Source organism: Gossypium hirsutum, chromosome D13 (genome assembly GCF_007990345.1).
Source record: "Gossypium hirsutum isolate 1008001.06 chromosome D13, Gossypium_hirsutum_v2.1, whole genome shotgun sequence".
In the NCBI taxonomy this organism is placed as follows: domain Eukaryota; kingdom Viridiplantae; phylum Streptophyta; class Magnoliopsida; order Malvales; family Malvaceae; genus Gossypium; species Gossypium hirsutum.
In genome coordinates, this window is record NC_053449.1 from 25,198,605 (window position 1) to 25,215,753 (window position 17,149).

At 34.6% G+C, this 17,149-nt stretch overlaps 1 protein-coding gene across 1 annotated transcript; it reads left to right on the forward strand.

Moving 5' to 3' along the window:
• The first annotated feature begins 960 nt into the window (after positions 1-960).
• Positions 961-8,026, forward strand: LOC107920397 (serine/threonine-protein kinase ATG1c). The gene is made up of 13 exons (XM_016850104.2): positions 961-1,472; positions 2,599-2,716; positions 2,802-2,860; positions 3,190-3,254; positions 3,952-4,045; positions 4,130-4,210; positions 4,360-4,468; positions 4,969-5,041; positions 5,129-5,499; positions 5,620-5,978; positions 6,542-6,812; positions 7,328-7,398; positions 7,613-8,026. The coding sequence occupies exons 1-13, from the start codon at positions 1,230-1,232 to the stop codon at positions 7,841-7,843; spliced, it is 2,145 nt and encodes a 714-aa protein (XP_016705593.2). The 5' UTR covers positions 961-1,229; the 3' UTR covers positions 7,844-8,026.
• The last annotated feature ends 9,123 nt before the right edge of the window (positions 8,027-17,149 follow it).

A 17,149-nucleotide genomic window follows, 5' to 3' on the forward strand; every position in this document is an offset into this window, starting at 1 on the left:
TTAATATTTTATTTTTTTATTGTAGAATAATTAAATTATTGTTTCACTAAAGATATTTTAGCACATTAAATATGTATTGCAGTTTAAAAATAATAAAGTAGATTATATATTATTTTTATAGTATTATATATTATGATTTTAGTAAATTCATATAATAATAATTATATTAAGAATTTTATTAAATTATATATTATTTTATTAAATTATATTTAATAATAATTATGTTAAAATATGGTTAAATTATTTATTATTTTTATTAAATTATTTTTAATATTAATCTTATTAAAATTTAATAACAATAACAATAATCATCTACTTAAAAAAAATTCTACTAAGGGTATTCTAGTCATTTTAGTTTTTTCTCCTTATGCTATTAACATTTTTTAATTCAACTAAACACAAAATACTATTAAAGTTCCATTCCATTTCATTCAACCAAACAATTAAATTACTGATTACATCTCTATTCAATTACAGCTCTATTCCATTATTCCATTACAGTGAACCAAACGTACCCTTATTGCATCCTAACTGAAAGTTGAATCATCTTTCCATTTTTATTATTGTTTTAATTTTATAATAAAAAATTATTTAAGAAACATTAAAATTTTTAGCTCCACATCTAATAAAAATTGATTAAAAGGATATTTATTAGTAAACTTGGAAAATGCAAATTAAAGTATTAAATAATTCATAAAAGGCGAAAAAGTCGCTTTTGTCTAACCAATGTCTGACGGACAGGTGTTAAAAGCTGATATCGGAGCTTTTCATCATCACCTACCACACTGATCCACCCAATTAAAAACCGCCAACGCACTAACATCCGTGGTTACACCGTATAAGTAACCGTATCTTAAAATATATACACCGTCTAATTCCGCTTTTAGCTTATGGTTTTCATAAAAAAACAAAATAATTATCGAATCACAAAACGTTAATCCTCAATTACGTTCGCTAATCCCAATTAATAATCTCAATAATTCAACCCATAACAAATAGAATGCAAAATTTTAGAGAACTCATTAAATCAAGTTCTCATCTCACCCTCCTTCCTCACTCTTCCTCAGATTATTTTTCTTTGCACGGTCAATCGGAAATCCAATTAATGTTCGGGTCGGATCTTCTGACGATCCAAATTCCAGTATTCTATACCATATTTTAAAGCTTCAAGCTCTGGAGTCGGATCCTTGGGCTTTTTTCTCTCTCTTTTTGTTCCAGGTTCGTCTGTAATGGCTCAAGCAACGGGGAGGGGAAGAGTGGTAGGGAACTATTTAGTGGGCCGGAAAATCGGGTCGGGTTCCTTTTCGATTGTTTGGCATGCGAGGCATCGAGTTCATGGAACCGAGGTGGCGATAAAGGAGATCGTAACGGGTCGACTCAATAAGAAGTTGCAAGATAGTTTGATGTCGGAAATCTTTATTTTGAAGAGAATCAATCATCCTAATATTATTCGACTGCATGATATTGTTGAGGTTCGTTTCTTCTTGGTCCCTTTTATTTAATTGTTTTCTTTTACTATTAGATTTTAGGGAGTTGTTTGGATGCCGATAAAGGAGAGGAAGAAGTGGCGGAAATGGAGCTATTTGAACATGAGTTGTTTACCTAAGGTAGGGACTGAAATTTGAGGCGCCATTTATTGAGGGAAAGTTCTTCTTTTAAGGAAAATGATGAAAGAACGGAGGATGTGGATTCTTTTTAACTGAAGATATTTTAGAATGCGATATTGAAAATGAGAAGAATCTACTTATTGAAAAGAGCTATCCGCGCATACTCGTATTTGATAGAAGCAGAGAATGAAAGAATTTACGAATAGTGAAATTTCAGTCAATCTATATATTGTATTTTTTTCTTTGCTAAGCAAAGTTTTTTATTAATAAGAAAACTCATTACAGAAAATGAGCAACATCATTTACAGGGGATTGAACACCTAAATTGCACATCACGCCTAATCTAACACAACAAAATCCTTCAAATCAACCCAATGGAATAAACCACCATAAGATTCATCATTTAAACAATAAAAACGTACAATCAATCACCTTATCTAGTCAAATTAACCAGCAATAAAACAAAGTTAAGCCTATAGCATCCATAATCTCCTTCCTATAGCAAAACATTTGAAAAATGATGCCGTTGGGAATTCAGCAACTAATACTAATGGAGAAGTCTCAAGGATCATGGGAAGCAATTTGGTAAATTTGCAGTGGTCAAGAAACTAAATGGTAAATCTAGTTTTCATGTATTATTTTGTGAAGCTTGCAGCTTATATGTATCTATATCTCTAAAATATTTGCATCCTGCTGGAGTGGTTATATGCTGTGCCCTTCATTCCATGGACTGGTTGGAGTGGAATAATGGATTTTGTAGTAGCAATTTTGCTTTATGAGTTGTAGACGCATTTTGTTAGTGCTTATTTGATCTTTTGTAAGTTGAGATCAACTGGAAAGTGTCACATATACTTTTGATTTGAATTTGAAGTTGTTTGGGATAATGTTGATATGCCATTTCTTTCTTTGTTTACTTTCACTTGTTATATGAGCAATCATGTAGTGTATATCTTAATCATATGTTTATTTTGGTTTATATACCTGTATTTAGGTTCCTGGAAAGATACATCTTGTATTAGAATACTGCAAGGGGGGTGACCTTTCTATGTATATTACACACCATGGATGCGTCCCTGAGGCAACTGCAAAGCATTTCATGCAGCAACTAGGTATGCTGCAAATTGTGTCTGGTTTTTGGTTTTCCTTCTCCTTTGGATTTTGGTCGGTTAAACTGATATGATCATCTTTGTGCAGCGGTTGGCCTACAAGTTCTCCGTGACAATAATCTTATACATCGTGATCTAAAGCCTCAGGTTCATTTCATTCTCTTTAGTTAAAGTTTGAATTTTGGTATAACTTTATGGCTACTTTTGCCTAATAAGGAAAAAAGAAAGCGCAATCGGAAAGGCATATTATTTTCTTTTTGTAACTGTAATAAAATAGAGCATGGATGTAACAGCCTTATCCCCTTCTAAATCAAGTTTTCTTTTGAACCTTGTTATGAATTGTGATGAAGTTGCATATATTGGTTAATGTTCTTTGGTATAGACTAGTCTTGTCCATGTAAAGTTTTCACTAGTCTTGTCCATGTAAAGTTTCCTTTCAGTAGGTTCTCTTTATAGTGTTGTTGTTTCTGGAACAGAATCTTCTTCTGTCAACAAACGAACGCAATTCAGTTTTAAAGATTGCAGACTTTGGATTTGCAAGGTAAGTGATCGCATTGCTCCACTTACTTATTGGGTGTTATCTTTCCCTTTTTATTTTTGCATTTTTTTTGGAAGGAATTGTGTAAAATGTACTCTTCCATCCTCCTAGTCATACGCAATAACCTTGGCTGTATCCATTTGGCTACATGTGCATTGCAAGAATCTTTTTGGTTGTTGGTACTACAATTTGAGACTGCCCCGCTTCTTTGATTGTTGGTTTTATGTGCTTATCTAGCTTCAGATGTTGTGGAGATGGTTTCTATTCTCAAATTTAAAAGATAAGTGATCTTAGGGTGTAACTACTTCATAATTTGTGCTTGGCATAGTGAAGAATAAAACTGTGGCTTCAAAAACAGGATAAGTTTGAAAATAATTGCAGAAATAAATGTGGCTGCAATGGTCTGGTCTAATTGATTTTTAATTGCTGATATTAGTCAATGAAGTTATTCACAGTTATTGTCTATTATCGTTTCTCATTTGTTGTCATGTTCATATTTAAAATCTTCTACTGCAACTCCTTTGGTGTTGTTTTTCCATTAAAATAAAGCTCATCTGTTTATATAACCCTTAATTTTGGATAGAGGGACAAAAGATGAAAAATATTGAGATTTGGTAGCAACTATGCTGTGCAAATCTGTTTTCTAGATATTTTCCCATGCATAATCTATAATTAGAATATAATATTTCTGTTTTGTCAGATCGCTGCAACCTTGGGGGCTTGCTGAAACGTTATGTGGTTCACCACTTTACATGGCTCCTGAGATAATGCAACTGCAGAAGTACGATGCAAAGGTGATAGTTACTCCACTCTTAGGGCTCCTCGTATTTTGTACATACCTGAAATTACTGCCTACTAATTTTGACTTTAATACGCAGGCAGATCTCTGGAGTGTTGGGGCTATTTTATTTCAGCTTGTTACGGGGAAAACTCCTTTCACTGGGAACAATCAAATACAGGTTTAAAGAACTTTCTTTTTGTATAAAGTGGGCCCTGCTTTCTCAAAAGTTTTAACTTTAGACTTGCAAATGATGACCTGAGTTGAACAGTGATTCTTTTGGTGAGTTGACAGTTTCCTTGATCTATTTTCATATCTTGTCTTGTGCAGTTACTCCAGAATATTGTGAAATCAACTGAGTTGCTTTTCCCTGTGGAAAACAATTATTTGACTGCTGATTGCAAAGATTTATGTCTAAAACTGCTGCGTCGTAATCCAGGTATTCCAAGAACGTAGAAGTAAATACTAACCTCTAGCATGTAGTATTGAATTATCTGCTTACATATTAGGAAACAGAACAAACATTACACTATTAGGTGCTACTTAATTCTTGGATGATGAGGCTTGCCAAAATTAGAGTACATGAAAGAATGCTCTAGTTTCTAGGCGTCAACCTCAACTGGATATGTAGTTTGTAGCTATAGTTCTTATCCTTACTTTTCACTTGAATTTTGCACAAATTATGTCATCCACCTATTTGTTATTTTAGCCTACTACTTACAAGAATTATTCTAATTTAAATAACAGCCTCTAAAATGCTTAGATCATGCAAAGAAAATGATGCTAAGATAAAGCTTTAGTTGATCTGTGAAGACATGGAGCAAAGAGATCAATAAGAGACGTTTCATTCAGCAATGCTATCAGCATAAACTGTGCTGAGCAATTCTTATTTATATGCTTGTCCTCATTCTTGGTGTTCCCTTTATCCTTGTACTGCAGCGGAACGTTTAACATTTCAAAAGTTCTTTAATCACCCATTTCTCTCTCAGGGCCAACCAAATGAACCATTGAGGTAAATGAGGAGATGATTGTTCCCATCTTGTCTTGATATACATTATCCCTCAGTTCCCTAAATAATTTACCATTGCTCTTTTTGCAGGAGTCAGGGAATTTTAGGAAATGGTTATCCATTTTTTGGAAGCAGTCCTGGAAGTGCTGATGAAAGCTTTCAGGAGGATTGTCTTCCCTTCTTTCTGGATGATGATTCTAGTGGTCCTGAAGGGAGCCCTTCCTTTGAAAAGAAGAGGTCCTCAATGAAATCTGGTTATGGATTTTCTCCCAATGCAAAAGATACTGGAGAACAAACTTCTAATCCTTTGAATAAAGTCAATTTTACATCCAAATACAGTGGTACAAGACATAAATTAGATGATTCTAGTTTTAGACATGAAAGCAGCAAGGTTTCAGGTGAAACTCTGCATGAACCTCACAAATCCATGGATCAAAGATCTACGAGTACTCATTCAAGAGGTACCAACAATATTATATGCCGCATTTTGCATATAAATATAATTCCTGCTGTGTCTAGCTAAGCAATTGTCTTTGAACAACATGTCTGATTTAATTATCACTCTTGCATTGCTTTCACAGTTGGGGACACACTGGAGTTGAACGACCAAGATTATGTTCTCGTACCAGGACCTCCCATGGATGTGTCATTTTCAGCTAGCACTTCCAAGCCAAACCATATTCCATACAAACTGGCGAGTCCACCCCTGATCCCCTTTACCAGTAACATCACATCAACAGCTCCTGTGCCAATTGTTGCTGCGACCAATATTAATGTCTATAATGTAGGAAGCTTGGAAAGTCAGAGCTCTGCCCCTGGGACTTCTCCAGGGTCCATCGATGTTGGGGATGCTCTGGAACAGCCATCATCTCATTGCATCCCAAGGATAAAGTCGTTACAGCAGTGCGCATCTGCAATTACAGAGTTAGTGCATGAGAAGGTTAGTCTATAATACACCTACTATAAGTGCATTATGCAAAGTGGTAGAATAACATACTAGTTCTCTTTTTTTTCCCCAATATCTTCTCCTTGCATGTTTAACTGCCATTTAACCAAAAACTGTCTCATTTGTGCTTCTCTTGGTATGCTGGAACATTTGATTGGCTCTCTTTGATGGACCTTGGCATGGTCTGTTAACATGCGTTGATGACCATGTATGCTTACACAAGGCAACTAGTGGATGAGTGATCTCACTTCAACTTGCTAGAACGTAGTATTAGGGAAATGTTGTGTGGTTGAAGTAATCACTGTAAACAGCTTTAACATTTAGATCTTTTCACCTATTGCCCTTTTCTGCTGCTCAATATGTGTGACTTTTGGGATCAGGAAGGTTCTTGCATTAGTGGAATATTTTAAATGATATGACTCAATGCCACTCCTAATGATAATTGCTGTTGCTTGAGTGGCTAATTATGCTAGCTGGGTTCTCTTGGTGTTTTCTTTGCTAGCACAAGGTTTATTGAGGTTATTCTATATTGTAACAGTATCATGGTTCTTTGATAGACTGAGGCAGGTAGGCATCTTGAAGCGTTCTCAATCCAGCTTGTGATTCTTGCAATTTGGAAGCAAGCATTGCATATATGTCATACACAGGCTGCATCAGCTATGGAAGGAAGTCCAAGCCAAGAGACAAGCAGACTAAGGAGTAGTACCAGTAAGAAGCGTGGAACGTCTGATACAGAAGAGTATCCAGAAGATATATCCTCGGAGATAGAGAGGGAATTTCTCCAGGAAGTTGAGCATGCTGAGGAACTTTCCAATGTTATTGAGCCTGGTAAGCCTTTGATAATTCTATCTCCCTGCCTCAATAGTTGTTGCTCCACTTTGAAATTGCTCAAAAGAATAAGAGACTGCTGTGGATGCTTTGTGGGCCGAACCTGTTAGGAAAGGCCATTAGTTTTGGTTCTCTAACTAAGGCCTAGTTTTTTTTATTGTGATTTTATTTTAGTTGATTTCTTTCTTTAGGTTTCTGGATTACAATTTTATTTCAGATCCTTGTTTAAAGGACGAATAGAATAATAAAACTGAAGTCGAACTTTTATCAAACCCTAAAGAGATTTGGGTCTCTCCAACGAGTCCTAAGGTTTTAAGTTCCCTTTGATGAGCTTAAGTGATCTTCTTGTTCATCGCCGGTGACTCAATCCCAAACTCACGGTCATAGCAGAGAGCAACTTAAATGTATGACCCTTTTCAATTATTGCTGATGTGTAAGGAAACAAAGTAATGCCACTTGTCTTCATTCTATGAACTTTAAGATTCTAAATTAGCATTTTACCATCATGGTTGCAGGAAGTACAGAGATGCCTGATGCAATGGAGACGATATTTCAGGCTGCCCTTGCTTTGGGAAGACGTGGAGGGGTGAGTCTTCCTGTCACCTTCATATCTATCAATAACCATGACCTTTTATAATATATATATATTTATATATATGGTTAGATGATCATTTATAATATGAAACAAAGTAATATATTTATTTGATGAATGCTATGAAAGTTTCTTGAATTAATGTGATATAAGAAAACAATTGAAGAAAACTTAACTAGCTGAAAATTTCCTGCATGTCTCTTTGCAGGTTGATGAGCTCATGGGCGAAATGGAAAGTGCAGCAAATTTGTATTCAAATGCAGTGTGTTTGTTGATCTTCCTTCTAGTCGAAGCACCATCCCTCATTTTGAACCCTCCATTTTCCCTCACAAACTCAGATCGGTATAGGCTTCGAACTTACATTGATTTTCTTAGAAACAGGCAAGGTTACTCAAGATCTCAGAGGATGGCACTTCTGAGGAGCAAGGATCAGGCATAGGATCAAACAATTTTTTTTTCTTTTCTAATTTGTGCTCCTGATGACCTGCTCTGTGTCATCGTGTAAAAATATTTATTTGTACAGTTATTCTTTGATAGATGGGAACCGTATCCTGTTTGGATGTTGTAATACTCCCATTTCTGAAATTTAAAAAAAATGATAAAAATTAAAATGTTTCCATCAGTTCTGATCTTCCGACTGCGTTTCATGGCCCTGCTGATCAATGGTCGGTGCATGTATGTGTACTCCTGCCTAATGTCACTATGAATGCACGTCACCGTACGAAACAATTATGAGGTCAAAGTATTAAAATAAATGGTTTTTTTAAGGGCAAACGCCCTAAGCGAATAAAAATAATCTCAAGGTAATCGTAAAGCAGTGGAGTTTAAGTACTCCTGAAGGCTGCTCATGAATACGCAATCCAGGCTCCGTGGACGAAGCGGAGTGTGCCATAAGATCAGCTACCATTGGCTTCTCGGTATATACGCATGAAGCAAATCTCGCATTATCAAATACATAGCTGCTACTTTTTTTTCTTTTTTCAATACAAAGTCTAGAATTATTTATAACTTTTTACCAACTTTTAAATAAAAAGATAAAACGCATTTGAGTATATTTAAACTTTTATCCTCTTACATTAACAACCATGACAATATTAATATAAATATAACGAATAAATATCTATATTCACTTTTATCATCTTAATCCTAGTAGCATTATCGCTTTTCGCAATTAACTTCCACTTCCCTTTTTCCTATGTGAGCACAAGACCATCATAAGTTACCTCCATAAAATTTGCATACTTCCGCACTAATAATATGCTACAAGGTTCCACCCACCTTATGATTTATTTTGCGTGTTAGTTGTTTAAATTAGATTAGATTAACTGGTCAAATTTAGAATGAATTAATTTATTGATTTGAACAAAAAAAATGAACTAAATGAATTGCGAAGTATTTTAAATCATGATTAACTTGCAAATTGTGGATGAATTGAATTGATAAAAATCAGTAAAAGTGTTTTCTTTTAGCTAAATTTCTTAGCTCTAAGCTCACTAACCAACTTACTCGAACCCAACCCAAATAAATTTTTTTTTGTAATGCATAGTTAATGCACATTACTTTGTTAATGCTATAAAATTATTAGTATGATTAAATCACTACACAAATCCTAATATTATGCTTGTGAAACTTCATTTTAAGACTTGGGATAATCAACGTAATTATTAAGCAATTGAAAATTTATTATGATAATTCCACAATTTTTTTTCCCTTCAAGAACGACAAATATTCTAAAGGTGCAAACATAAAAAATTAAAATTTTGTTGTTAAGGAAGAAATTTAGAAATAAAGAATGCCTACAGAGCACATCAGAATTGATCTTATGATTGCATGCTTGTTAACTAAAGGCTTACAACTAAAGACATTTGAAAAGCATGTATATAGAATGAGTATAAGGTGTATTGATGAATGATATTTTATAATAATGTGATAGTTTGAGCTCAATTATTGTTTATGATATAAAATTTATATTTATTGTTTATTATGATTGTGTACAAGTAATTTTGGAATTTATTTAAAATAGGAAAGTTTTTATAAGATATTACTGTGATGATGATATGATCTGTAACTTAAAGACTTCATATATTGTAATGTTGTGGTATATAGAAGGGAGCATGTGACTTAAATTATATAAAACTGATAGCAAGATAAATTCGTATTTTTTATATATATTTATTTTTGGCTAATTATCAAATAAAATGCTATTAAATTTAGATTTTTCTTATCAGGAATGAAGTTAGTGTGCTGAATTCAAACTCTTACAAAAGGGGCTAAATTGGAACAAAAAGCAAAGAGGAGGGCTTGATTAAAAGATTGAAGATTCAAAGATGACTGGATAAAGATTGAAGAGTTGAATATATATATTTTTAAAGTGGTTGGATAAAGATTGAATGATTTTTGATATTGTTACAACTCTGTAATTAGTTTAAATTCTAGTTTAAATTTGATTTTTAAATTTAGAATTATTTAGTGATAATATTTTAAAAAATCTAGCGAAATTTTAGCACTAAAAACATGTATAAATACTTAGTGGCTACAACCAATTGAACGCACTTGACTTTTGGAATCAATTAAATTCCTTAATTTCTTTCCTTTCCTTTCCTGCGTCACTTTTCTATACTTTTTCATTCGTTCTTTTTTTTTTTTACTTTCAACCTTCTCTTGGTTTAATTACTTTTCAAGGCCCTTCTCCTTTCTATCTTCCACAACTCCATAAATCAATTTTCAAAGCATGATTTTCTTCATGATTAACTAAACCCTTTAGCCCGGAAATTACTCCAACAAAACAATCGTGAGATTCGAACCCGCTAAAAAAAAACCTTTCAACGCAATATTTTCTATCTCTCTGGTATATGAGATAGTATAAATTTAGCCCTTAAAGTTGATTCAGCTTCGATTCAAAAAGTGCACGTTGGGTTGGAGTTGTTTGGCGTACAGTTGGGAAGACGAATCAACCGTGTTGTGTTCAAATTCCCGTGAACAAATTGGTGTGTCTAGGTGGGAAAAGCTAGTTGGACTTTGTCAAGGGAGATAGAGATCGGATTTAAACGACCCACGCGGTTGAGGCCGTTGATTTGAGTTGGGCTTTTCAAATCGCAAGATTGTCGAAATCTTAAATTGCGAACACGTGTATCGCAGTTAGAAATTTGGTAAGAGTCAGTTTGCAGGTCGTACCGAGATTGACTACATAAGGAAAAGTTGGCGATCGGGACGTTCTTGGTCGCTATAACCAGTTTATTACTTGGAAGGGAAAATCTATTTCAAAGATCGATTCAAGATTGGAGTGCATCGAGGCTAAGGCTAAGCTTAAAAAAATATTTTATTTACCAATTTATTTTATTTTCTTATTTTATAATCTTAATCAATCTATACCCCCCATTTTTTTCAGCATTGCTACACACAGGTCGTGGGCACGACTGTGACCGCGACAGTGATTCTAGTAACGAAAAAAGGAAAAGTTAGATAGCCAGTCCCTATGGATTCGACCCTATTACTCTATACTTCCATTTACTGTTATTTTATCATAAAAATTTATATATGGTGGTTTCGACGCCCATCAAATTTTGGCACCGTTGCCGAGGGTTGGTGAAAATTTCTAATTTTTGTTTGTTTTCTTTATAACTAGGTCAGAATCAGAGACTTTAGCATTTGAACCAGAAATAGAAAAGTTGGCTCGTATACTTTGAAAAGAAGCTATTCGGCGCGGTAAACAACCACAACCCGATTTTGAAGAAGGATCTTACACCGAAGATATCTACTCATTTGAAGATTCAGACGAAATGGAAGATCAAACTATACGCCAACTTGTAGCTGCACCAGATGAACAACAACCCCTATGTATAACTTATCTAGTAGGCGAAACACCGTTCGAGTTAAAGTCAGGATTAATACATTTATTGTCTACTTTCTGCGGTTTGAAAAACGAGAACCCCCATACTCATTTGAAAGAGTTCCACATGGTTTTTCTAAGCATGAAACCAGAAGGAGTAACTGAGGATCAAATAAAACTACGAGCTTTTCCTTTTTCATTAGCTGACTTAGCTAGAGAATGGTTGTTTTATTTACCTTTGGGATCTGTTAATACTTGGACTAATATGTCTCGATTATTTCTTGATAGATTTTTCCCAGCAGCTCGAGCAGCCGAATTATGGAGGAGTATAGTCGGAATACAATAAAAGGAAGCAGAGTCACTCTATGAATATTGGGAGCAATACAAGAAGTTGTGCGCAAGTTGCCCACAACATGGCCTATCTGAACAGTCGCTCTTACAGTATTTCTATGAGGGGTTACTCTCAATAGAAATGAAGATGATTGATGCTGCAAATTCTCAACAGTATCGACCACCTATTGAACCGACGAGAAAGGTTCATAAGCTAAGTACTCATTCCATAGTAAATAAGATTGATGAACTTACTAATGTGGTTAAAAATATGCTTGCAGGACATACGGACCCAGCTCAATTGTGTGGTATTTGTGCTAAGCCTGATCATCCTATCGACTCGTGCCCGATTTTACTTGAGGACACAATTACACAAGTAGATGCTGTTGGGAAATTCTTAGGGCCACCTCAAAGGCGCTATGATCCATATTTGAACACGTACAATGCAGGATGGAGGGACCATCCAAATCTAAGCTATGGATCGAACCCTCGATACAATGAACCATATCAACCAAGCCCACCTCCACCTCAATAGTATCAACCTCTAAAGTCATCTCTCGAAAGCATAGTAGAGAGGTTAGCCGTTAGCACCAAAAAGTTCCAACAAAAGACTGAAGCGCATCTCCAAGAAATGGATCAGCAAATAAGTATGTTAGCTTTTAAAGTTAGTTATTTGGATAACCAAGGAAAATTACCATATCAATCCGAGCCGAATCCATGTCCAAATGCAAGTGCTGTGATCGTAAAGAATGGGAAAGAGTTAGAACTAGTGCCTGGCACGAGTCGTGACCATGATGTTGAATAGGAAGCTGAACCATCAGCTTCCACTAAACCAGCAACTCCCACTGAACCGACACCTCATAAACCATTTGTTGTACCTCCCCCATACCTTGGAAGGCTCGCCCAAGTTAAAAAGGAACGAGAGGAAAAAGAAATCCTTGAGACATTCCGAAAGGTTGAAATTAATATTCCTTTACTTGATGCAATTAAAATGGGTGGAGAGTCTGTATAGATTATAGGAAGTTGAATTCTTTAACTCGGAATGACCACTTTCCACCTCTTTTTATTGATCAAATGTTAGAACTTTTAATAGGAAAAACTCACTACTGTTGTCTTGATGGTTATTCAGGTTTTTTTTCCAAATTCCAGTGGCACCGGAGGACTGAGAGAAAACAACGTTTACATGCCCCTTTGGCACGTTTTCCTACAGACGAATACCGTTTGGACTTTACAATACATCAGCCACATTCCAGAGGTGTATGGTAAGTATATTTTCTGACTATGTCAAGAAAATAATTGAGGTATTTATGGATGATTTTACAGCTTATGGAAACTCTTTTAATGAATGTCTGTCAAACCTCGTTAAAATTTTAGAGAGATATCTAGAATTTAATCTAATTCTTAATTATGATAATTGCCATTTTATGGTAGATAAGTGATTGATTTTAGGGTATATTGTTTGCGCTGAAGGGATCATGGTCGGTAAGGCCAAAATTGGTGTTATCAACTCACTTCTATACCCCACAACTTTGAGGGAAATTCGTTCTTTTCTTGGTCATGCAGGTTTTTACAGACACTTTATTAAGGATTTTTTTTTAAGATTTCGGGACTTTTCTGCAATCTAATGCAAAAAGATAAAGAGTTTGAATTTGATCAAGTGTGCAAAGCTGCGTTCGACACTCTCAAACAAAAGCTTGTTTCAGCTCCTATAGTACAACCGCCAAATTGGGACTACCCTTTCGAGCTCATGTACGATGTAAGCGACCAAAGTGTAGGAGCTGTCCTTGGGAAAAGAATTAGGAAGGAACCTCATGTTATATCCTACGCCTCTAAAACACTAGATGCTGCCCAAAGCAATTACTCAACTACTGAAAAAGAATTATTAGCTATTGTTTTTGTTTTGGAAAAATTTAGATAGTATTTATTAGGCACTAAAGTTATTATTTTTTTATAACCATGCAGCGTTGAAATATTTGATCGGGAAAAAAAAGGCAAAACTTAGGTTGATTCAATGGATTATTCTCTTACAAGAATTTGATCTCGAGATCAAGGACAAGAAAGGAAGTGAGAACTTAGTAGCTAATCATTTGAGTCGAATTCTCTTTTCAAAAGATGACACACCTTTTAAAGATAACTTCTCGGATGAAAGTTTTCTATCAGCTCAAACAATTTACCTATGCTTTGCAGATATGGTAAATTACCTCGCTACAGGTATTATTTCTTCCAACTTATTACGTTCTGAAAAGGATAAGCTCAAAAGAGACTCACGATATTATATTTGGGATGATCTATACCAATGGAAACACTTTTCTGATCAGGTAATTCGACGATGTGTCGCAGAAACTGAGGTACAATTTATCCTTTCTTTTTGTCATTCTTATGCTTGTGGAGGGCATGTCGGTCCTAAATGCACCACACATAAGGTACTTGAGTGTGGATTGTTTTGGCTACACATATTTCGTGATGCTTATTTATTTTGCAAAACTTGCGAGAGTTGTCAAAAAGTGGGGAATTTAAGCCGAAAGAGTGTGATGCCCCTAACACCTATACATGTATGTGAAATTTTTGATGTGTGGGGCATCGATTTTATGGGACCGTTTATTTCATCATTTAATAATGTTTACATTATTCTCATTGTAGATTACGTATCTAAATGAGTAGAAGCTAAAGCTACCCGACATGCCGATGCTAAAACTATAGTGGATTTTCTAAAGAACTTTAATTTTTCCAAGTTTGGCACACCGAGAGCATTAATCAACAATCGAGGAACTCATTTCTGCAACAAGGTAATTGATACTTTACTGAAAAAGTATGGGGTGACACATCATGTGGCCACGACTTATCACCCACAAACAAACAATCTAGCGGAAGTTTCGAACCACGAAATAAAGTTGATTCTGGAAAAGACCGTGAAACCAAATAGGAAAGACTGGAGCTTACGTTTAAATGATGCATTGTGGGTGTATCGTACTACTTACAAGGGACCCATAGGAATGTCCCCTTACCGACTCATATTCAGTAAACCGTGTCACCTTTCTGTGGAGTTAGAACATAAGGCATTTTGGCTAGTAAAAAGATGCAACATGGAGTTGGACGCCACAAGTAATTATCAAAAATTAGACATTCAAGAACTCGAAGAGATCTGGCGAGACGCATATGAAAACACCTAAATTTATAAAGACAAAACCAAGGCATTTCATGACCAGAAATATCTCACAAACAATTTTTAGTTGACCAGAAAGTGTTACTTCACGATCCTACACTGAGAATTTTTTTGGGTAAGCTTCAAACCAAATGGCTTGGTCTTTTTGTTATTACTAAAATATTTCCTTATGGTGCAATTGAAATCAAAAGCGAGGAATCCAGGAAATGTTTTAAAGTCAATGGTCAAAGGTTAAAACACTTTACGAGAAATTCCAAGTACAGGTGGTGGAGAAATTATTTTTTCTAGGAGCCGAACGATTAAATTTTCCATGTCGTCGAGCTAACGAACGTTAAAAAAAAGGCTTTATGGGAGGCAACCCAAATTTATTTTTATTTAATTTTGAATTCTAGTTTAGTTTGAGAATTAAATAAATATTATTGTAATCCATTTGATCATGTTATTTTCCAGGAGCAACCACCTTTTACTGTAGATAAACGACTTCATTGCATTGAAGCTCACCTTGAAACAGTGGAAGCCAACATCTCAAGCATCCTCAACATACAAAGCGATCACTTCCACCGCCTTTCGGCCCATTAAATATAAATGGGGAGTACACTTTCTCCACTCATATTATTCTTTTTGCACATTAGGAGCAATGTAGGCTAAGTAGGGGGAATTTTGGATCATGCTATACTTTCATGAGTTTTGCTAAGAATAATTTCTTAATGTGTTTCAGAAATAAACCTCTAATTCTTATATTTAGTTTATTTAAATAAGTGGGTGAATCATGAATAACTATTTCTTGCTTGATCAATGAATATTTTGTAGAATTGAAAATGTGATGCCTTAGTCAATATTTCATGAAAATTGTTGGTTTTGTTGAACTTGCCTAATGAAAGTGCTCGGTTAAAAAAAAAGTTTCCTAATAGCTTGGTTAAGTGTGAAGATTCAGAAATGTGACCAAGTTGAGTAATGGGATGAGGTGCTTGGGTTGTCATCTCATTTCGCGTCAAAAGGTTTGGTGACGAGCTGAAGCTTGTAACACTCCGCTAATTGAGCTGCCTTAAAATAACTGAGCTGCCTAGGCTGTCATCTCATTTCATGTTAAAAGGTTTGATTATGTCTCGAATTTGTTAAAAATAAATAAAGAGAACGTGCTGGGTTGAGTAATCGGGGTGAGGTGCTTGGTTGTCATCTCACTTCGCATCAAAAGACTTGATTACGTTTGAAAAAAAAATAAAAAAATAAAAATTATATAGATATAAATAAAAGTATTTATTGGGTATGACCGTTTTGCCTGTTTGATTGAGCCCAAATTTTGTGAAATAGTTGAGTTTGACATACTGTTTGAGATTTTATAAAATGCTTATTATTTGAGTTTAGCAATTGCTTATTTTTGATTCACCTAATTGTTTGATGTATGTTTGACTAGGAAATGGGGGTTTTTATTTTGAAAGGGATTGACAAATTATTTTTAGTGGATATCATGCTTGAGGACAAGAATCAACTAAGTAGAGGGAATTTGATAGCAAGATAAATTTGTATTTTTTATATATTTATTTTTGGCTAATTATAAAATAAAATGCTATTAAATTTGGATTTTTCTTATCAGGAATGAAGTTGGTGTGCTGAATTCAAACTCTTACAAAAAGGGGTTAAATTGGAACAAAAAGCAAAGAGGAGAGCGCTTATTCAAAGATTGAAAATTCAAAGATGATTGGATAAAGATTGAAGGGTTGAAGATTTTTTTTAAAAGTGGCTGGATAAAGATTGAAGAATTTTTTATATTGTTACAACTCTATAATTAGTTTAAATTCTAGTTTAAATTTTATTTTTAAATTTAGAATTATTTAGTGATAATATTTAGTGATAATATTTAGAATTATTTAGTGATTATATTTAGGAAAAATCTAGCTAAATTTTAGCACTAAAAGCATGTATAAATACTTAGTGACTACAACTAATTGAAAACACTTGGCTTTTGGAATCAATTAAATTCCTTAATTTCTTTTCTTTCCTTTCTTGCGTTTTCTATACTGTTTCATTCATTCATTCTTTTTTTTATACTTTCAACCTTCTCTTGGTTTATTTACTTTTCAAGGCCCTTCTCCTTTCTATCTTCCACAATTCCACAAATCAATTTTCAAAGCATGATTTTCTTCATGATTAACTAAACCCTTTTCAGTTTTAACCCGAAATTACTCCAACAAAACAATCATGAGATTCAAACCCGCTAAAAAAAAAAACCTCTCAACGAAGTACTTTCTATCTCTCTGGTATATGAGATAGTACAAATTCGTACCTTAAAGTTGATTCAGCTTCGATTCAAAAAGTGCACGTTAGGTTGGAGTTATTTGGCATACAGTTGAGAAGACGAATCAGCCGTGTTGTGCTCGAATTCCCGCGAACAAATTAACGTGTCTAGGTGATACGATCCGCCT

Coding starts and splice junctions, on each gene's coding strand:
- LOC107920397 (XM_016850104.2), top strand. CDS start 1,230: ATGGCTCAAGCAACGGGGAGGGGAAGAGTGGTAGGGAACTATTTAGTG. Junction 4,469..4,968: donor ACTGCTGCGTCGTAATCCAG/GTATTCCAAGAA, acceptor CTTGTACTGCAG/CGGAACGTTTAACATTTCAA. Junction 7,399..7,612: donor CTTTGGGAAGACGTGGAGGG/GTGAGTCTTCCT, acceptor GTCTCTTTGCAG/GTTGATGAGCTCATGGGCGA.